This window comes from Leucoraja erinacea, chromosome 9 (genome assembly GCF_028641065.1).
Source record: "Leucoraja erinacea ecotype New England chromosome 9, Leri_hhj_1, whole genome shotgun sequence".
In the NCBI taxonomy this organism is placed as follows: Eukaryota; Metazoa; Chordata; class Chondrichthyes; order Rajiformes; family Rajidae; genus Leucoraja; species Leucoraja erinaceus.
The window spans coordinates 63,180,349-63,204,016 of record NC_073385.1 but is presented as its reverse complement, the minus strand read 5'-3'; the positions used below and the strand labels follow the sequence as shown (position 1 = coordinate 63,204,016).

The 23,668-nt window shown below is 46.3% G+C and overlaps 1 protein-coding gene across 4 annotated transcripts in view; it reads right to left on the bottom strand.

The window, feature by feature from the left end:
• Positions 1-12,175, bottom strand: part of LOC129700483 (MAX gene-associated protein-like) — a 153,275-nt gene extending 141,100 nt beyond the window's left edge. For all 4 annotated transcript variants that reach the window (XM_055641004.1, XM_055641005.1, XM_055641007.1 and 1 more), the window contains exon 1: positions 10,841-12,175. In XM_055641004.1, the coding sequence (XP_055496979.1) occupies positions 10,841-10,860 (20 nt within the window). In that variant the 5' untranslated portion in view covers positions 10,861-12,175. The remainder of the gene's footprint in view (positions 1-10,840) is intronic.
• Between the last annotated feature and the right edge of the window lie 11,493 nt (positions 12,176-23,668).

The following is a 23,668-nucleotide window of genomic DNA, read 5'->3' as shown; positions in this document are numbered from 1 at the left end:
GGCTGAATGGCCTAATTCTACTCTAGTTCTGTCCTAGTTTAAATTCCTGCAACTTATGGCTTGCTTTTGTTTTGCTTTCATACTTCCTTGCATGTATATTTTTCTCAGGGGATTGTTTTTTTTAGAATATTAGTATATTACTAGACGACCCGTGGACCCATTGGGTCCCGCTTGTGACGTCAGAAGAACTGCAGATGATGGTTTAAATCGAAGATAAACACAAAATGCTGGAGTAATTCAGCATCTCTGGAGAGCAGGAATGGGTGGCATTTCGGGTCGAGACCCTTTTTCAGACTGATCCTTCCTCAGAATGACCCGGTTTCAGGCACAAGAATTAGTGTTATGATTAGTGGTAAATTAATTGAACATAAAAGATAGAACATAGAATATAGAACTGCAGTCTGAAGAAGGGTCTCGACCCGAAACATCACCCATTGCTTCTCTTCAGAGATGCTGCCCGTCCCGCTGAGTTGCTCCAGAATTGTCTATCATCACTTTTCATGTATAATTGCACCCCAGTGCTCTGTGCATCAGAACAGGAATTATCTTTAACAGCCAGTTAATAGAGGATGTGTTGCAGAGGTTCCAACATGGAAAGATCCACCATGCCTGCATGTCATCACTCACTAATTCACATTAATCTAATTTTTAAAAATACACAAGGCGATTTTCAGTCAAAATGGCAATCCTGGCCCAGCAACCATCGAACTGTGGACCCATTCGGTCCTTTATAAACACAATTTGATTTATTTATAAACCATGAAGTATTAGAAGAAAACGGTGATGTTTATTTTATGATTAAAAATTAAAATCATCTTACCCGTTGACCAGTTGGGTCCCCGTTGTGAGGCCAGTCAAGTACACACATAAGTACAAGTTAAAAATGGCTATCTGAAAAAGGCGCCATCCGGCAACCCACCCCCAACTCCACAGGCACGGCAGACGGGCCTGGCAAGTGGGTCCTGACCGTGTCAAGTACACACGGAACTATAAGTTCAAAATGGCAATTTGAAAACGCAAACTACGCAGGCACAGATACCGGGCACAGCAACCCTCCCCCAACTGCGCAGGCATGGTGGCTGACGGGCCTGGGAATTGGGGAGCACTACGCAGGCGCGATAGTCGTGTTCAAACTTGCGCCATTTGAAGGTAGAAAGTAAATTAAAGTTTATAAAGCAAATAGATGACCCACGAATTACTCTGCAAAATAGAACAAAACTTGTGAGGCCAGGCAAGTATACACGGAAGAATGAGATAAAAATGGCGATTTGAAAATCATCAAAGGCAACCCTCCCTCAACTGCGCAGGCGTGGCTGACGGGTTCGTGTTGTAACGCCAGAGATCCCTGGTGTGACGCGAGTCACGGAACCCTTCCCCCAACTGCGCCTCGCCATCCCTCTTCCTACCTCTATCCTCCTCCATTCCCCCTCATCCCCAGCACTCCCTCACCCTCCCCCACTCTCCTTTCCCCTATCTTCAGTCACTCCCTCCCTCCATAACCCCTCTCCCCTCCATGCCCCACCTCTCCCTCCATCTCCTTGCTCCCCCACTACTCACCTCCCCATTATCCCACTCCCTCACCTCCCCCACTGCCTTCCTCTCTCTCTCTACCCCCCACTCCCTACCTCCTTTCCATTCTATCCAACCTCATCTCCCAGTCTTCCTCCTAACCTCCCCGCTTTCCCCTCCCTCTCCCTCTATCCCCCTGCTCCCCCACTCCCCCCTATCGCACAGCCAATGAAAATTGCGTATATTTTTTAAATGAAAACTCTCCCTATCCCACCCCACCCCGAAAAACACAATTTTCAATGAAATTCGCAATGAAAATCGTGTTTTTCATTTAAAATAATCTAAACACGATGTTTGCTGTTATTGAAAACGGAAACATGAATAAATTGATTTTTTTTAAACCACGATTTTCTATGTAAATGAGATTCAGGATCCCATTGTGACGTCATTGTGAATGAAAATGGAAGAATTGGAATAAAACGGGGGGGGGGGGGGGGGGGGGGTTTGATAATGTAAAGGAGATTCGTGATCCCATTTTGACATCATTGTGACGTGGAACGCTGCTGACGGGCAGGGCAAGTGGAAAAGAGGTTTAAATTTTAAAAGTTTTTTTGTAAAGTTTAGAATGTCAATAACTTGTAAAATATAACATCATTCTGAACAAAACTTGTTTCTTTTACATCACAGGACAATGGTAAGGGAGGGCAAAAATGCAGCGCTATCGTGTGGGGTTTTGGGGATGATGATGGAGACACACACACACAAAAACACACACACACAGGTGCACACAAAAACACACACCAACACCAATTCCAATATTGCTGGCCAGTAAGGAGGGGGGGGGGGGGGGGATGTTCTGGAGCACTAGCATTGGTGTTGTGGACCGATGGGGCTGGTTTCCAGAGGGCTAGTATGGACATTGTGGGCCTAATGGATTCTTGGGCTGGCAGCTCAGTCACTGAGGCACTGCCAGAAATGATGCCCAAAACAGGTGACAGACTGTGAGAAGGGGGAGAGGGTGGACTGAATGGATTCTTGGACTCTCTGTTCAGTGAGTCATGGCTGGTGGGCTGGCATTTCACTAGGTCTTGGCTGGTGGGCTGGCACTTCAGTCACTTACAGCTGGTGGGCTGGCAGTTCACTTACTCATCTATGGTGGGCTGGCAGTTCAGTATTTGTGGTGTGTCTTCATCCCTATTGCTTTGTGGTCTTTGTTGTTGATCATTGATACATTCAGTTCTATTTGGTTGTGTCTCTTCATCCCTTCTTTGCGTTCTTTTTTGTCGATCCTTGAGGCGCTCACTTCTTCGTGGCATCTCTTCATCCTTTGTGCTTTGCGTTCTTTCTTGTTGTTCCTCAAAATTATTAGATTTTTTTGGTTGCGCCTCTTCATCTTTTCTTCTTCTTTTTCTTCTTCTTCCTTCTCGGTCATCTGCGAGACGTTGAAATGTTTCTTCTTGCGTCTCTCGTTCCCTTCTGATTCTTGTTGCTTCTCGGTGTTCCACTGCACGCTGCCTTGACCATCCTGCAGCTCTTCTTCTCTGTTTCCCTGGCATGATGTCGAAAAAGCAGCCTAAAGACAATTTCAGTTGTTAATGAACACTGAAGAATTTGTGGAAGACATTGTTTTGAGGCAGGGGCTGTTAGGGTGGGGGTGGAAAACTTCCTGCAGCAGGGGATGGGGGCGGCTTCAGTAGGGGGCAGGTGGAGAGCATCCTACAGCCAGGGGGAGAGCAGCGTCTTAAGGTGGGGGAGGGGGGGGCAGTGAATGTCCTATTCATGGCCTCTGGACTGACTTGACTCACTGCCTCTGTACTGACTGACTTACTCACTCACGGCCTCTGGACTGACAGACTGACTCGCAACCCCTGGACTTCCGGACTTACGCTCGGCTTCTGGAGTCATGCCCGACTTATGTAAACTGAAAACTGTGACATCCACATTCAGGACCAGCTTCTTCCTGACGTCCATCTGGCTATTAAACATAACGAATAAGCTCTGAACTGCAAAAGACTATATTATTTGCACTAGGTAGACAAAAATGCTGGAGAAACTCAGCTGGGTGCGGCAGCATCTATGGAGCGAATGAAATAGGCAACGTTTCGGGCCGAAACCCTTCTTCAGACAGATGCAGGGTGGGGGGGGGGCACAGTTTAAGAATAAGGAGTAAGCCATTTAGAATGGAGACAAGGAAACACATTTTCTCAAAGAGTGGTGAATCTGTGGAATTATCTGCCTCAGAGGGCAGTGGAGGTGGGTTCTCTGGATGCTTTCAAGAGAGCTAGATAGGGCTCGTAAAAATAGCAGGGTCAGGGGATATGGGGAGAAGGCAGGAACGGGGTACTGATTGGGGATGATCAGCCATGATCACATTGAATGGTGGTGTCTATTGTCTATAAAGCATTTATTCCTTCCAAACACAGTCAGACCTAATAAAGCATTGCAGTTTTAAGCACAGGCAGGGCAGCAGGCCAAACAACTCATGGCAATGTCATTTAATTTTATTTCCAATTAAGCATTGCGCTTTCAAGCACAGGCAGCGCAGCAGGCGTCCGGAGCCTGGGACCCCTCGCTCGGGATCGCTGGAGAAGAGCTCGGACAACCGGCCCGCGGCATATAACATCCTGAAATTACGTCTGCAGAGCTTCTAGCTGCAGCACGGCGTGGATTTACCTTCCGGAGCAGGATCCCTCGCCGGGGATCCCTGGAGAAGAGCTCCAGCCGCTGGCCTGCAAAATCCTGAAGCTGCAGTCTCCGGTAGGGAAGCACTGATTCGGGACTTACCGTCCCGACGAGAGAGCCTGTACACCTGGCCACCCCCAGCTGCGACAGTAGAGGGTTATGGCCCCGACCAAGGGGGGGGGGGGGGGAAAATGGAAGACGACTGACTGTACATGGTGTCTTCCACCAGTGAAGAATGCTGTAGTGGATGTTTGTGTTAAATTTTTATTGTGTATTGTGTGTTCCTTTTTGATTGTACCGCTGCTGGCAACATTTCCTTTTACAGCACCTTTGTGTGTGATGAATAAATCTGATTGATTGAATGAATTAATCCTTTTGATTAATTCGATTCCGGTCCAAGATGGCGGCGCGCACAGTCGCAGCGGCTCACGGCTCCCGGACTCGGTGCTCTTTTTTGTTGTTTGTGTACGTTGTGTTGTCCGTGTACGTCTTTGCAGTCGGTTCTGCGAACACCCGCTACACCCGCTACTCCCGACAGAACCTCGTGGATATCGCGGATATCGGTGACCAGCGCCAGACTGCGGTTTCGGGTGTCTTCCATCGCAAGTATAACATCCCGGGCGACATAGCAAGACCACCGGGGTCCCCGTGGATTGTTGTCGGGTCTAGGAGGCGGCGCAGACGGAGGAGGGAGAGGAAGCAGAAGCGAGGCCGCAGGTCCGGGGCTTTGCTAAGGCTAAGGAAACAACCGCATAAGCCACCTCTACCGAGCCTGTATCTCTCCAATGCCAGATCCCTGGTTCACAAAATGGATGACCTGGAAGTACAACTCGCCGGAAATCGATATGTCCGCGACTGCTGTATTATGATCATCGCCGAAACCTGGCTTCACCCGGGGATACCTGATGCTAGCATGCAGCTAGCAGGTCGCTTTCTGCTCCGCGGGGACAGGACTATAAGACTCCGGTAAGAGCAGGGGAGGGGGTCTCTGTATATACGTGCATGAGAATTGGAGCAACAACGCGACAATCATAGCCAATCATTGTTCCCCTGACCTCGAGTACATGTCTGTAAGATGCCGGCCTTTTTTTCTACCGAGAGAACTAACAGTCGTGATTGTCACGGCTGTGTATATTCCACCTGAAGCCAATGTAAGCAAGGCGCTCTCTCTCCTGCTGAACACCATTAACGAACAGCAGCGGGATCACCCCGAAGGTGTTCACATAATCGCAGGGGACTTTAATAAGGCCAACTTGAAGACTGTACTGCCGAAATTCTACCAACATGTCAAGTGTTCTACTAGAGGGGTGAACACGCTGGATCATGTCTACACCAATATCAAGCACGCGTATAGAGCCATCCCCCTCCCCCAACTTGGCCAGTCAGATCATCTCTCCCTCCTGCTCTCTCCAGCCTACACCCCCCTCAGACGCAGTGCCAGGCCCACCATAAGATCTGTTACAACCTGGCCTGAAAATGCACTCTCCAATCTACATGACTGCTTTACACAGACAAACTGGGACATATTCGAACACCAGGATCTGGAAACTCTCACAGAATCGGTGCTGGACTATATCAAGTTCTGCATCGGGAATGTGACTGTAGACAAAAACATACGGGTTTTCCCAAACCAGAAACCCTGGATGTCCAGCCAGGTCCGCACACTCCTCAGAGCCCGCGATGCTGCCTTCAGGTCAGGTGACAGAGCTCTGTACAGGGCTGCTCGAGCCGATCTGAAAAGTGGTATTAAAAAAGCCAAGGCGGACCATAAGAGGAGCATAGAGTCCCACTTGTCCAGCAATAATACACGGGAGGTATGGCGGGGCATACAAGACATTACCAACTACAGAGGCTGTGCCACAAAGTCAGAAGACCTGAATGCGCCGCTGGCAGAAAAGCTAAATTGCTTCTTCTCCCGCTTTGAAACATCACAACAGCAGCACTCACCTGCTACAGCCCTGTTTCCACCCTCACCTAGCTCCTGTACTACTCCACTCACTGTAACGTAGCACGATGTCAGACGGGTGCTCCTGGCAGTGAACCCCAAGAAGGCTACCGGCCCAGATGGAGTACCTGGTAAGGTGCTCAAAGCGTGCGCCCACCAGCTCACTGCCATCTGCACCAGAATTTTCAACCTCTCCCTGGCCCAGGCAGTTATTCCGTCCTGCCTAAAATCAGCCACAATCGTCCCTGTGCCGAAGAAGTCTACCATCACCAGCCTTAATGACTACCGTCCTGTGGCCCTCACTCCGGTAATCACGAAGTGCTTCGAGAGGTTGGTCCTCCAGCACATCAAGGCCTATCTACCACCAGACCTCGACCCCCACCAATTCGCCTATCGCCAAAACAGATCCACAGAAGACGCCATCACCGTAGCTCTCCACTCTGTGCTGAGCCATCTGGAGCAGGGGCAGAGCTACGTCCGGATGCTTATACTGTCTCTACACCTACGACTGTAGTCCGGCCCACAACAACAACCGCATCGTCAAATTTGCTGACGACACTACTGTGGTCGGACTTATTTCAAAGGGAGACGAGGCAGCCTACAGAGAGGAAGTCCTGAAGTTGACAACCTGGTGCTCAGAAAACAATCTGGCTCTGAACACCAGGAAAACAAAAGAGCTCATTGTCGACTTCAGGAGGCACAGCACCGACTTAGCCCCACTACACATCAACGGCGAGTGTGTGGAGAGGGTCAACACCTTCCAGTTTCTCGGTGTCCATATCGCTGCTGACATCTCCTGGACGGACAACACGACAGCGGTCATCAAGAAGGCTCAGCAGCGGCTGCACTTCCCGAGGGTCCTCAGGAAGCACAACCTGGACTCTAACCTGCTGCTGACCTTCTACCGCTCGTCCATCGAGAGCCTGCTGACATACTGCATTACAGCATGGTATGGCAGCTGCACCATGGCAGACAGGGAGAGGCTTCAGAGGGTAACCAGGACAGCGCAGAGGATCATTGGCTGCCCTCTCCCCTCCCTGATGGACATCTACACCTCCCGCTGCCTTAGCAGGGCAAAGAAGATCATCAAAGACAGCTCCCATCCTGCGGTTGGACTGTTCGACCTGCTGCCCTCTGGAAGGCGCTATAGGTGCATCAAATCCAGGACAAACAGACTCAGGAATAGTTGCTTTCCGAGAATTATATCTACTATAAATTCAAATTCACACATGCACTGACTACACCGCCCAACACGGACTTCCATCTGTATATATGAATGTAGCGCCGCAGAATTTGTGCACCTATTCCCCCCCCCCCCCCCCCCCATCTCCCTTCTGTTTTTTTTTTTTGTTTTTTTTTTCTGTTTCTTGTTTTTGTGCTAAATTGTATGTATGCACTGAGTACGAGCAGCTTTCAGTTTCACTGTACATGTATAGTGACAATAAATGGCATATCTATCTATCTATTAATTGATTGATTGAATTAATCCTTAATGTTTGCTACTGGAATAACAAAATATTATGAGTGTTTGGAACATTCTTATCTTTATTCATAAATTATGTGTAAAAATATTTAATCTGAGGCAGGCAGTGACAGTATCAGTGTGATGTGGGCTGATGCTTCGATTACAGGTGGCATGAATCTACCATTAAGGTAATGTACGACCAACAGGTCGGATCCAGCCCATAACTCAAAATCATCCGGCCCACACAAGGCTCGAAATTAGTGGTTGCATGGGTGCCATAGACCACCCAAAGTGCCGCCGGGCCACCTAAACATCGTCATTTTCCCTGGCTTGGCACTGCAGATACTGCTTTACACCGATAGATACAAAAAACTGAAGTAACTCAGCAGGTCAGGCACCATCTATGGAGAAAAGGAACGTGATATTTCGCGTCGGCGATGGCTGTATTGTGGGGCAAAGATACTAGGTGCATGGTGACGAAGGCTCGGAGCAAATGACGGTCTCCGAACAGCGGCAGCAGCGGCCGCGACAGCGGATCCAACCCCTCCTCCTCCCGCACCCCCTGATAGCGTAGCGAGGAGATCCAACCGCCTCCCCCTTTGGTGGTGGCGGTGGGGCGATGTTGTCCGAGGAGCGCTGACCTTCCTTCCTGCCCACCTCCTCTGCCCCTTCCCCCCTCTCTCTCGTATACCCCCTCCACACCCCCCAACCTATCCTGAGACCACTCCTCTCCATCCCGCATTGATCCCCATTCCCGCCTCTATTCAGTCCTCACTGACATCCCCAGAGCTCCCCTCCCCATCTAAGCCCCCCCCCCCCCCCCCCCCCACCAATCTATTCATCACCATACCCACCTCACATTGATTCGCCTGCCACCCCCATCCATCCTACACTGGTTCCCCAAGTCATCCTGTATTAACCCCCCTTCCCATCCATCCTGCACTTCTCCCCCCCATTCATACTGCACTGTTCCGTCCATTCATCCCGTACTGACCCAACCTCCATTTACTCTGCACCGATCCCCCCCATCCATCCCGTAGTGATTTCTCCCATTCATCTTTTACTGATCCCCATTCATCCTGTACTGATCCCCTCATTCATCCTGTACTGATCTCCATTCATCCTGTACTGATCTCCATTCATCCTGTACTGATCACCCCCATTCATCCTGCACAGACCCTCCGATCCACACTGACCCCCCCCCCCCAATTCATCCTGTCCTGATTACCTCCTCCATCAATCCTGTACTGATCCCCCATTCAAGAATGGGGGGGGGAACAGTCTGAAGAAGGGCCTCGACCCGAAACATTGCCTATTTCCTTCGCTCCATAGATGGAGTTAGATGTGGCCCTTGTGGCTAAAGGGATCAGGGGGTATGGAATTTCAGTTATTATAGATTGAAGCATTCTGAAACAAATATAAAACATCTTACTTGGATGACCTGAAATTAAAGCATATAATTAGTTAATTACCCAAATGTAGCTAATTACAAAATTGACCGTTGTGACAGAAAATAGTAATAAACACCCAGACTGCCTTGAAAATTCAAAAATTTGATATTTTCAATATTTCAATATTTTCAAATATTCTCAAGATCAGAACTTTAATATTATTGTATAATATGCTGCAAGTCTATAACAGATAGGTACATAAATTACAATTTCTAGCAATAGACCAAGTCTTTATGGAGAAGATCAGTTGCTAGCAGGTACATTAGCATATCATAATCAGTAGCATCATCAGACTCCTCAGATTGTAACCAATAAGCAATTCTGCACACCTTGTTTTTCTTCAACTTTTCAATTTTGGCATGTAAACTACAAGTTTTTGCTCATCAAACCACACATGACATGCCTTTCTGCCCACTACTTTCCCCATTAAGAATGTCCTGTAGATTCCATTTCTTAAGAAAATTATTATTTTTTTTTAAATAGCCTGTATCCAAATAACAAACTAATCCCATTCACACAGGAATTCATAATATAACATGATTTTTAAATATCACTGATATTCATTTATATGCCAGATGGAAGGAATTGAATGTTTAATTCCCATAAATGAATCCAGAAACGTCCTCTCAAAATATGATCAAAATTATTATTTTTGCACAATACATGCGACTCAAACTGTTGTGAATATTTAATGAAAAAATAATGATCTTGGAGAGAGAACAACACAAATGATAGACAATTTGTATGGCTTAAGACATGATTGTCCAAAAAAAATGGGCATTTTAATTATCTTGCTTCTGGAACTCGATCGATTGGAATGTTGAATTTGCGGTGAATTTGAACTCCATATCGGCAGGAAAACACTGCCAGTTCTTATGGGGCCAAATAACATTTTCACAACGTAAAATTAGATTAAAGCCATCCCAAGAAACATAGAAAATGGGTGCAGGAGGCCATTCGGCCCTTCGAGCCAGCACCGCCATTCATTGTGATCATGGCTGATCATCCCCAATCAATAACCCGTGCCTGCCTTCTCCCTTTATTCCACTGGCCAGAAGCAAGGTTATATGTAAAATATACGACTTACCCTTTGTTTTGTCCCATTCTTACGATCCTTCACGTTGTAGGCGCTCAAAGTCGCATTAATAATAAATTGTCATTGGAATTTTTTTTTAAATATAGCGCGAAAGGAAGTCCGTTCGATTTTTCATCAGCAGCTAGCAGCCCGACAACAGGCAGTACAAAACAGCATTTTAATTCCACCCCAAAGGCGCGCGCACGGCCAGTGGAAGAACTGCAGCGCCACTGAAGGTAAGTATTGTAGCATCGGTACCATATAGCAAAGAGTGAACAAATCCATATAGATAGTACAAAAAAAAATGTAAAGTTTGTTTGCCAAAGTTCTTACTAGGCACGCCAATAACAGTAATCATCGTGTGACTATTATTGCTTAAAGCTATTTGAGACACTGGTATAACAGTTATACACTCCAAAGCATACAGCAATAAAACACCGAAGCATAAAGCAATAAAACCAACAAAATCATCGTAGTTTTGTACAAGTTAACCATAATTACACCTAGTTAATAGTTTTGAAAGCAGTATTGTCTTACCTCGATGAAACAAAACTGGGGAATACCAACGCAACGCAGGTCTGTAAACACGCAGCAGCTCAACTGGTGAGCATGTTTATCGCGAATGACCTATGACCCGAGCATGTGCAGTGGAATTCGCTTACTGAAACATTTGTTTTGGAAACAAGGCGATAAACTTCAGAAATGAGACTTACCCTCCCGCACGTAAAAACATCCGCAGCTCTCGTCCTATTTCCGCAAACCCAAACCAATCGATAGTCTTCGGAGAGAACGGCGTTAATCGTCCAGTTTTTAAATAACATCCACCGACGAGTTCAAGCTTTGTCCTGATTTTTGTATTAACCACGGTGCCTCGATGTTTATGAGATCCTGAATACGCCTACCTACATATTATATATAGGGTATTGGTAATCTATGATTACCACCCCACCTTGTTCCTCGGAGGGGAGATGGGAGAACCCTGTTCAGGTTTTAACCCTCTAAAACCTACCCGAGAGCGAGGGGGCGGGACACCTTTCACGGCCTCCCTTGGTTCCCAGAATTCACGCAGAAGGGCGGTTACCTCCAGGTGCTAATTTCTGCAGCTCACCAACTCTTTTCCAATGTTAACCCTCCTCCCTTCCCCGTAGCCGACTGCTCCTTGATGCGCGGCGGCCACACAAGGCCTTCCGCCTTTCCCCTCGGGCTTTTCGTTGGAAGGAGCCGCCGGGCGCGCGGGTGGGAGAACCTGGGCCTGCCCGGCACTTTCTTAGTTAATTATTTCGCTCTCTCTCTCACGCACACTATATATCTATTATCTCTATTATATCTATTATCTCTATTATCTCTCTCTGCCGGCGGCGGCTTAAACCAAGGACGGGTGAAGAGCGCCAGAGGGCGGAACTCTGCGATCGCCGCTCGGCTGGACCGGGGTCTTTAACGTTATCGTTGCGCTGGCTTTACGCGACCCAGACGCCGTCCCTTCGCTCCCACAGCCCGTCACTGCGCACTGACGGCGCTGCGTCACCGGGCATGCGCAGACCGAGCCACCAGACAGCGCTCGCGCGGCATCGCGCTCACCACGCGTGCGCGCGGCCGTGGGGTGAGTGTGGTATATCTTTAATTAAACTATTATAGAAACATAGAAAATATGTGCAGGAGTAGGCCATTCGGCCCTTCGAGCCTGCACCGCCATTTAATATGATCATGGCTGATCATCCAACTCAGTATCCTGTTCCTGCCTTCTCTCCATACCCCCTGATCCCTTTAGCCACAAGGGCCACATCTAACTCCCTCTTAAATATAGCCAATGAACTGGCCTCAACTACCTTCTGCGGCAGAGAGTTCCAGAGATTCACCACTCTCTGTGTGAAAAAAGTTTTCCTCATCTCGGTCCTAAAAGATTTCCCCTTTATCCTTAAACTATGACCCCTTGTTCTGGAGTTCCCCAACATCGGGAACAATTCCTGCATCTAGCCTGTCCAATCCCTTAAGAATTTTGTAAGTTTCTATAAGATCCCCCCTGAATCTTCTAAATTCTAGCGAGTACAAACCGAAACATAGAAATTAGGTGCAGGAGTAGGCCATTCGGCCCTTCGAGCCTGCACCGCCATTCAATATGATCATGGCTGATCATCCAACTCAGTATCCCGTACCTGCCTTCTCTCCATACCCCCTGATCCCCTTAGCCACAAGGGCCACATCTAACTCCCTCTTAAATATAGCCAATGAACTGGCCTCAACTACCCTCTGTGGCAGAGAGTTCCAGAGATTCACCACTCTCTGCGTGAAAAAAAAGTTCTTCTCATCTCGGTTTTAAAGGATTTATCCTTAAGCTGTGACCCCTTGTCCTGGACTTCCCTAACATCGGGAACAATCTTCCTGCATCTAGCCTGTCCAACCCCTTAAGGATACAAACCGCGTCTATCCAGTCTTTCTTCATATGAAAGTCCTGACATCCCAGGAATCAGTCTGGTGAACCTTCTCTGTACTCCCTCTATGGCAAGAATGTCTTTCCTCAGATTAGGAGACCAAAACTGTATGCAATACTCCAGGTGTGGTCTCACCAAGACCCTGTACAACTGCAGTAGAACCTCCCTGCTCCTATACTCAAATCCTTTTGCTATGAATGCTAACATTCGCCTTCTTCACTGCCTGTTGCACCTGCATGCTTACTTTTAATGACTGGTGTACCATGACACCCAGGTCTCTTTGCATCTCCCCCTTTCCTAATCGGCCACCATTCAGATAATAATCTACTTTCTTGTTTTTGCCACCAAAGTGGATAACCTCACATTTATCCACATTGTACTGCATCTGCCATGCATTTGCCCACTCACCCAGCCTATCCAAGTCACCTTGCAGCCTCCTAGCATCCTCCTCACAGCTAACACTGCCCCCCAGCTTCGTGTCATCCGAAAACTTGGAGATGTTGCATTCAATTCCCTTGTCCAAATCATTAATATATATCGTAATTAGCTGGGGTCCCAGAACTGAGCCTTGCGGTACCCCACTAGTCACTGCCTGCCATTGTGAAAAGGACCCGTTCACTCCTACTCTTTGCTTCCTGTCTGCCAACCAGCTCTCTATCCACATCAATACTGAACCCCCAATACCGTGTGCTTTAAGTTTGTATACTAATCTCTTATGTGGGACCTTGTCGAATGCCTTCTGAAAGTCCAGATACAACACATCCACTGGTTCTCCCTTATCCATTCTACTAGTTACATCCTCGATGGGATGGGATTTTAGGATGCCACCAGTCTCAGGCAACATTCCAACATGTAAATCTATCCAGGTGATTAGATATTAATCGATAAGACCTAAGAATTTGTCAGTCTTATGCTCTTATACATCTCAGACATATTATTAAACTTTTGAAATGTTAATTAACTCACACCGATGAATTTCACCATTGGTGATATTGAACATTCATATAAATGCAAGGGTCGGCAACCTACGGCCCGTAACCCGAAAAACAAGCATATTTTGTTTTCAAGAAGGAACTGCAGATGCTGGAAAATCGAAGGTACACAAAAATGCTGGAGAAACTCAGCGGGTGCAGCAGCATCTATGGAGCGAAGGAAATAGGTGACGTTTCGGGCCGAAACCCTTTTTCAGACGTAGTAGGTGATGGGTAATCTTCAGTGCCATTTCCGAAACCGGCTTTCGTCATGGCGTCTAGCTAATTCAGGGAGATTCTGCTATACAGGTATCAGGCTGAGAGATTAAAGGATAGACACAAAATGCAGCGGGGCGAGCGGCATTTCTGGACAAAAGGAATATGTGACATTTCGGGTCAAGACCTGTCTTCAGACTTAGTCAGGGGAAAGAGAAACTCAAACCATCCACCCCCCCCCCCTTTTTTTTATGGTAAACATCTATTTTCTTCTGGTGTTTTTTTTTATTTCCCCCTTACCATTAACGTACTTTTTCGATAGCTGCTATGACCCATTTGATGTCATCCTTTGCCCTGCTCCTGGTCTCGGCGCGCACCGATCTGCCGGACATGCTGTGTGTGTGTGTGTGTGTTTGTTTGTTTGGCGGAGTCTGAAGGAAGAAGCGCCGTCACCAAAAGCGAGCAAACGCGGGGACAGTTGGACGAAAGCAAAGATCATAGGTGACATTTTGGGTCGAGACCCTTCTTCAGACTTAGTCAGGGGAAAGAGGAACAACAGATATAGACGGTACTAAGGACAAATGAATGGAAGATATGCCTATGTCTCCCGTTTCCCTTGACTGTCAGTCTGAAGAGGGTCTCGAACCAAAATGTCACTCTATGATCTTTGCTTTCGTCAGTTTGTCCGTGCGTTCGCTCGCTCTGGGTGCCGGCGCTTCTCCCCTCAGACTCCGCCAAACAAACACACACACACACACACACACACACAGCATCGGTGTGGGCCGAGACCATGAGCAGGGCGAATGACGACATCAAACGGGTCATGGCAGCTCTCGAAAAAGTCGACCCGAAATATCACCCAGTCCTTTTCTCCAGAGATGCTGCCTGATCCGTTGATTTACTCAAGCGTTTTGTGTTTGTCTTCAGTTTAAACCAGCATCTGCTATTCCTCCCCGCACAAGGTATGTGCTGTTTCGTGTGTATTAGCGTGTGTCCAGTCAGATTTGGCTTCCACTCAGATAAACAATCAGGCAGTTTCCACAAACACACTTACTTCAGCAATAGCGACCAAGGCAGTGCTGACAGTGATGGGGAAATTGATGTGGGTTTACTGCATTTAAAAATACAATTTTAAAAAACATTTAAAAACACACAAACTGTTCCCCCGCAAGCTCATTACACTGCAAGAGGCATAACTGAAGTTGGGTCGAGTTTACTGAAATGGCGGAAGTTACGCTCAGGTGCGTACTACAAGTCAGTCCATTGGATTTTGCAGAAGCTTCTTTGCTATGAACTGCATCTAGTCCCGGAGACGCAAGTTGGTCCGGGGCATGGGAGGGATGCAGAAAACTAATTGAAAAACACATGAAAATTAATGCGAAAAACAACACTGTGTCGCACTAGTTAGTATGTACTATTAGCATGTATTATTAATTTATGTATTATAAGTATGCATTATTACTAATTTAGTTAGTATGTATTATTACTACCTCAATTTATTAACTATGACGATAGATGTGGCCCGTCATCCGCTAACAAACATGGGTCCTGGACCCTATGCAGAACAAGGTTGTCGACCCCTGATATAATAGGATCAAGTTCCCCCCAAAATGTTATTCAAAGCCATTCATCACAATTAAAATAAGAACAAGATGTTTAGTTTAGATATAGTTTGAAAACATGCCATTTGGCCAACTGAGTCCATACCGACAATCTGTGCACACTAGTGCTACGTTATCCCACTTTCACATCCACTCCCTACATGCTGGGGCAATTTCACATAGGTTGATTAACCACAAAGCCACACATCTTGGGGGTTGTGGGAGGAAACTGGAGCACCCGAAAGAAACCAGAGTCCAGGGAGAATGTGCAAACTCCACACAGATAGCACCCAAGGTCATGATTGAACCCTGAACTCGGGAACTGTGAGGCAATTGCTCTGCCATCTTTGCCACTGTGCTGCCTACAGGGTGGCTAATTGGCTAATCTCCCATCGCTTAGTCCTATATTTCCTTGCAACTCCTTCCTTGCATTTCCTTGCACTTGCCAGGTTTTTCCCCTAGACCCACCTCTCTTTTCTTGCTTCCTCCTTCTTACTCCACCAGTCTGAAGAAGGGTCCCGACCCTAAATATCATCTCTCCATTCCCTACATGGCGGCTGCCTGACCTGCCAAGTTCCCCCAGCACTTTGGGATTTGCTCAAGATTCTAGTATCTGCAGGTTCTTGTGTCTCCAGCTTTCAGTCTGCTCCATCCATATAATTAAAAGTCTCATCTTGACCACATCCTGTCTGCACTGTAGATTGATTTTTAGTAAAAGCGAGATCCTGCATCGCTGTGATTTTTGGCCCTTACTCAAGTCCTCCTCCGCTGAGCAAGCCCTGAGGATTTTTCCCATCAATAAAAAAATGTTTTAAATGAGTGTTTAAAAAACCTTGAGATCAGCTGCTTGGTCCTCTCGCCTGTCAATCACTGCGATGAAGGTGATGCCCCTTCTGGGGGGGGGGGGGAGGGCAGGACTATAAAACCCCAGATGCCTGGACGTGTCAGTCATATAACCATATAAACCATATAACAATTACAGCACGGAAACAGGCCATCTCGGCCCTACAAGTCCGTGCCGAACAACTTTTTTTCCCTTAGTCCCACCTGCCTGCACTCATACCATAACCCTCCATTCCTTTCTCATCCATATGCCTATCCAATTTATTTTTAAATGATACCAACGAACCAGCCTCCACCACTTCCACTGGAAGCTCATTCCACACTGCTACCACTCTCTGAGTAAAGAAGTTCCCCCTCATGTTACCCCTAAACTTCTGTCCCTTAATTCTGAAGTCATGTCCTCTTGTTTGAATCTTCCCTATTGTCAAAGGGAAAAGCTGATCCACATCAACTCTGTCTATCCCTCTCATCATTTTAAAGACCTCTATCAAGTCCCCCCCTTAACCTTCTGCGCTCCAGGGAATAAAGACCTAACTTATTCAACCTTTCTCTGTAACTTAGTTGTTGAAACCCAGGCAACATTCTAGTAAATCTCTGTACTCTCTCTATTTTGTTGACATCCTTCCTATAATTGGGCGACCAAAATTGTACACCATACTCCATCCTGCAAGATCATGAGGGAGAGGCCAAGGCTGTCATTCTAAGCTGTGAATCAACTTAACTGTGAATCTGCAATGTACTTGCCATAAATAAATAAATCCAAAGGGTGTCTACAGCTATATTAATAGCAAAAGGATAACAAGGGATAAAATTGGTCCATTGGAGAGACAGAGTGGACAGCTATCTGCAGAGCCAAAAGAGATGGGGGAGATATTGAACAATTTTTTCTCTTCGGTATTCACCAAGGAGAAGGATATTAGAAACATAGAAACATAGAAATTAGGTGCAGGAGTAGGCCATTCGGCCCTTCGAGCCTGCACCGCCATTTAATATGATCATGGCTGATCATCCAACTCAGTATCCCGTACCTGCCTTTTCTCCATACCCTCTGATCCCCTTGGCCATAAGGGCCACATCTAACTCCCTCTTAAATATAGCCAATGAACTGGCCTCAACTACCCGCTGTGGCAGAGAGTTCCAGAGATTCACCACTCTCTGTGTGAAAAATGTTCTCCTCATCTCGGTTTTAAAGGATTTCCTCCTTATCCTTAAGCTGTGACCCCTTGTCCTGGACTTCCCCAACATCGGAAACAATCCTCCTGCATCTAGCCTGTCCAACCCCTTAAGAATTTTGTAAGTTTCTATAAGATCCCCTCTCAATCTCCTAAACTCTAGAGAGTATAAACCAAGTCTATCCAGTCTTTCTTCATAAGACAGTCCTGACATCCCAGGAATCAGTCTGGTGAACCTTCTCTGCACTCCCTCTATGGCAATAATGTCCTTCCTCAGATTTGGAGACCAAAACTGCACGCAATACTCCAGGTGTGGTCTCACCAAGACCCTATACAACTGCAGTAGAACCTCCCTGCGCCTATACTCAAATCCTCTTGCTATGAAAGCTAACATGCCATTCGCTTTCTATACTGCCTGCTGCACCTGCATGCCTACCTTCAATGACTGGTGTACCATGACACCCAGGTCTCGCTGCATCTCCCCCTTTCCCAATCGGCCACCGTTTAGATAATAATCTGCTTTCCCGTTTTTGCCACCAAAATGGATAACCTCACATTTATCCACATTAAACTGCATCTGCCAAACATTTGCCCACTCACCCAGCCTATCCAAGTCACCTTGCAGTCTCCTAGCATCCTCCTCACACCTAACACTGCCCCCCAGCTTAGTGTCATCCGCAAACTTGGAGATATTGCCTTCAATTCCCTCATCCAGATCATTAATATATATGTAAATAGCTGGGGTCCCAGTACTGAGCCTTGCGGTACCCCACTAGTCACTGCCTGCCATTGTGAAAAGGACCCGTTTACTCCTACTCTTTGCTTCCAGTTTGCCAGCCAGTTCTCTATCCACATCAATACTGAACCCCCAATGCCATGTGCTTTAAGTTTGTATACTAATCTCTTATGTGGGACCTTGTCGAAAGCCTTCTGGAAGTCCAGATACACCACATCCACTGGTTCTCCCCCTATCCACGCTACTAGTTACATCCTCGAAAAATTCTATAAGATTCGTCAGACACGATTTACCTTTCGTAAATCCATGCTGACTTTGTCCAATGATTTCACCACTTTCTAAATGTGCTGCTATCCCATCTTTAATAACTGACTCTAGCAGTTTCCCCCCTACCGATGTTAGGCTAACTGGTCTGTAATTCCCCGTTTTCTCTCTCCCTCCCTTCTTAAAAAGTGGGGTTACGTTTGCTACCCGCCAATCCTCTGGAACTACTCCAGAATCTAAGGAGTTTTGAAAGATTATTACTAATGCATCCACTATTTCTGGAGCTACTTCCTTAAGTACTCTGGGATGCAGCCTATCTGGCCCTGGGGATTTATCGGCCTTTAATCCATTCAATTTACCCAACACCACTTCCCGACTAACCTGGATTTCACTCAATTCCTCCACCTCCTTTGACCCGCGGGCCCCTGCTATTTCCGGCAGATCATTTATGTCTTCCTTAGTGAAGACGGAACCAAAGTAGTTATTCAATTGGTCCGCCATATCCTGGTTCCCCATGATCAACTCACCTGTTTCTGACTGCAAGGGACCTACATTTGTTTTAACTAATCTCTTTCTTTTCACATATCTATAAAAACTTTTGCAGTCAGATTTTATGTTCACTGCCAGTTTTCTTTCATAATCCATTTTTCCTTTTCTAATTAAGCCCTTCGTCCTCCTCTGCTGGTCTCTGAATTTCTCCCAGTCCTCCGGTATGCTGCTTTTTCTGGCTAGTTTGTACGCATCATCCTTTGCTTTGATACTATCCCTGATTTCCCTTGTTATCCATGGATGCACTACCTTCCCTGATTTATTCTTTTGCCAAACTGGGATGAACAATTTTTGTAGTTCATCCATGCAGTCTTTAAATGCCTTCCATTGCATATCCACCGTCAACCCTTTTAGAATTAATTGCTAGTCAATCTTGGCCAATTCACGTCTCATACCCTCAAAGTTACCTTTCTTTAAGTTCAAAACCATTGTTTCTGAATTAACAATGTCACTCTCCATCCTAATGAAGAACTCAACCATATTATGGTCACTCTTGCCCAAGGGGCCACGCACAACAAGACTACTAACTAACCCTTCCTCATTACTCAATACCCAGTCTAAAATAGCCAGCTCTCTCGTTGGTTCCTCTACATGTTGGTTTAGATAACTATCCCGTATACATTCCAAGAAATCCTCTTCCTCAGCACCCCTGCCAGTTTGATTCACCCAATCTATATGTAGATTGAAGTCACCCATTATAACTGCTTTGCCTTTGTCGCAAGCATTTCTAATTTCCTGTTTGATGCCATCCCCAACTTCACTACTACTGTTAGGTGGCCTGTACACAACACCCACCAGCGTTTTCTGCCCCTTATTGTTTCGCAGCTCTACCCATACCGATTCCACATCCTCCAAACTAATGTCCTTCCATTCCATTGCGTTAATCTCCTCTCTAACCAGCAACACTACCCCACCTCCTTTTCCTTTCTCTCTATCCCTCCTGAATATTGAATATCCCGGGATGTTCAGCTCCCAGCCTTGGTCACCCTGGAGCCATGTCTCCGTGATCCCAACTATATCATAATCATTAATGGCTATCTGCACGTTCAACTCATCCACCTTATTACGAATACTCCTTGCATTGAGACACAAAGCCTTCAGGCTTGTTTTTACAACGCTCTTACCCCTTATACAATTATGTTGAAAAGTGGGCCTTTTTGATTTTTGCCCTGGTTTTGTCTGCCTGCCACTTTTACTTTTCACCTTGCTACCTATTGCTTCTACCTTCATTTTACACCCCCCCTGCCCCTCTGCTCTTGTACCCATCCCCCTGCCACATTAGTTTAAATCCTCCCCGACAGCAGTAGCAAACACCCCCCCAAGGACATTGGTTCCATTCCAGTCCAGGTGCAGACCGTCCTGTTTGTACTGGTCCCACCTCCCCCAGAACTGGTTCCAATGCCCTAAAAATTTGAATCCCTCCCCCTTGCACCATTTTTCAAGCCACGTATTCATCTGCAATATCCTCCTATTTCTGCTCTGACTGGCCCGTGGTACTGGTAGTAATCCAGAGATTATTACCTTTGAGGTCCTACTTTTAAGCTTATCTCCTAGCTCCCTAAATTCATCCTTTAGGACCTCATCCCTTTTTTTACCTATATCGTTGGTGCCAATATGCACCACGACAACTGGCTGTTCACCCTCCCCCTCCAGAATGTTCTGCAGCCGTTCAGTGACATCCCTGACCCTTGCACCAGGGAGGCAACATACCATCCTGGAGTCTCTTTTGCGGCCGCAGAAACGCCTATCTATTCCCCTGACAATTGAATCCACTATTACTATTGCCCTTCCACTCTTTTTCCCCCCCTCATGTGCCGCAGAGCCACCCATGGTGCCATGAACTTGGCTGCTGCTGCATTCCCCTGATGAGCAATCTCCCTCAACAGTTTCCAAAATGGTATATCTGTTTAGGAGGGAGATGACCGCAGGGGACTCCTGCACTACCTGCCTACTGCTTTGCTGACTATTGGCCACCCGTTCCCCTTCCGTCCTCACATATTGAATTATGTGAGGTAAGGGAAACTAGTAGAGTAGCTATGGATACTATGAGGTTCAAAGTAAAAGAAGTACTGACACTTTTGAAAAATATAAAAGTGGATAAGTCTCCAGGTCCTGACAGGATATTCCCTAGGACATTGAGGGAAGTTAGTGTAGAAATAGCCGGGGCTATGACAGAAATATTTCAAATGTCATTAGAAACGGGAATAGTCCCCGAGGATTGGCGTACTGCGCATGTTGTTCCATTGTTTAAAAAGGGTTCTAAGAGTAAACCTAGCAATTATAGACCTGTTAGTTTGACTTCAGTGGTGGGCAAATTAATGGAAAAGATACTTAGAGATAATATATATAAGCATCTAGATAAACAGGGTCTGATTAGGAACAGTCAACATGGATTTGTGCCTGGAAGATCATGTTTGACAAATCTTCTTGAATTTTTGGAAGAGGTTACTAGGCAAATTGACGAGGGTAAAGCAGTGGATGTTGTCTATATGGACTTTAGTAAGGCCTTTGACAAGGTTCCTCATGGAAGGTTGGTTAAGAAGGTTCAACTGTTGGGTATAAATGCAGGAATAGCAAGATGGATTCAACAGTGGCTGAATGGGAGAAGCCAGAGGGTAATGGTGGATGGCTGTTTATCGGGTTGGAGGCAGGTGACTAGTGGGGTGCCTCAGGGATCTGTGTTGGGTCCTTTGTTGTTTGTCATGTACATCAATGATCTGGATGATGGTGTGGTAAATTGGATTAGTAAGTATGCAGATGACACCAAGATAGGGGGTGTTGTGGATAATGAAGAGGATTTCCAAAGTCTACAGAGTGATTTAGGCCATTTGAAAAAATGGGCTGAAAGATGGCAGATGGAGTTTAATGCTGATAAATGTGAGGTGCTACACCTTGGCAGGACAAATCAAAATAGGACGTACATGGTAAATGGTAGGGAATTGAAGAATAAAGTTGAACAGAGGGATCTGGGTATAACCGTGCATAGTTCCTTGAAGGTGGAATCTCATATAGATAGGGTGGTAAAGAAAGCTTTTGGTATGCTAGCCTTTATAAATCAGAGCATTGAGTATAGAAGCTGGGATGTAATGTTAAAATTGTACAAGGCATTGGTGAGACCAAATCTGGAGTATGGTGTACAATTTGGGTTGCCCAATTATAGGAAGGATGTCAACAAAATAGAGAGAGTACAGAGGAGATTTACTAGAATGTTGCCTGGGTTTCAACAACTAAGTTACAGAGATAGGTTGAATAAGTTAGGTCTTTATTCTCTGGAGCGCAGAAGGTTAAGGGGGGACCTGATAGAGGTCTTTAAAATGATGAGAGGGATAGACAGAGTTGATGTGGACAAGCTTTTCCCTTTGAGAATAGGGAAGATTCAAACAAGAGGACATGACTTCAGAATTAAGGGACAGAAGTTTAGGGGTAATATGAGGGGGAACTTCTTTACTCAGAGAGTGGTAGCGGTGTGGAATGAGCTTCCAGTGGAAGTGGTGGAGGCAGGTTCATTGGTATCATTTAAAAATAAATTGGATAGGCATATGGATGAGAAGGGAATGGAGGGTTATGGTATGAGTGCAGACAGGTGGGACTAAGGGGGAAAAAAATGTGTTCGGCACGGACTTGTAGGGCCGAGATGGCCTGTTTCCGTGCTGTAATTGTTATATGGTTATATGGTTAAATGGAAACATAGAAACATAGATAATAGGTGCAGGAGTAGGCCATTCGGCCCTTCGAGCCTGCACCGCCATTCAATATGACCATGGCTGATCATCCAACTCAGTATCCTGTACCTGCCTTCTCTCCATACCCCCTGATCCCTTTAGCCACAAGGGCCACATCTAACTCCCTCTTAAATATAGCCAATGAACTGGTCTCAACTACCTTCTGTGGCTGAGAATTCCAGAGATTCACCACTCTTTGTGTGAAAAATGTTTTCCTCATCTCGGTCCTAAAAGATTTCCCCCTTATCCTTAAACTGTGACCCCTTGTTCTGGAATACCCCAACATCGGGAACAATCTTCCTACATCTAGCCTGTCTAACCCCTTAGGAATTTTGTAAGTTTCCATAAGATCCCCCCTCAATCTTCTAAATTCTAGCGAGTACAAGCCAAGTCTATCCAGTCTTTCTTCATATGAAAGTCCTGACATCCCAGAAATCAGTCTGGTGAACCTTCTCTGTACTCCCTCGAGGGCAAGAATGTCTTTCCTCAGATTAGGAGATGATTTGTTAGCCCTTAATGACAATGCCGCAAGTTGTTTGGCCTGCTGACCTGCCTGTACTTGAAAGTGCAATGCTTAATTGGAAACAAAATGAAATGAAATGACAATGCCATGAGTTGTTTGGCCTGCTGCCCTGCCTGTGCTTGAAACTGCAATACTTTATTAGGCCCGACTGTGTTTGGAAGGAATAAGTGCTTTATTAGGTCTGGCTGTTTTTGGAAGGGATAAATGCTTTATTAGGTGCGACTGCGTTCGGAAGGAATAAATGCTTTATTAATTTCGACTGTGTTTAGTCCAAAAGTCCCACTCATTTCGTGACTTCCGCTTAGTGGACAGGTCGTGATGATTGCGTAATTTCCGGTGAGCGCAGAGGTTGCGCTGATTGCGGACATGCTGCTGACTGCGAAAGCCCCACAGTGGAGAGGCCGCGCTCAGCCGTGTGAGTGGATTCAAGAAGGTTTACTTTCATGTGTGTGTGTGAGTGTATGTGTGTGTGTGAGTTTATGTGTTAGTGTGTGTGAGTGTGTATGTGTGTGGGT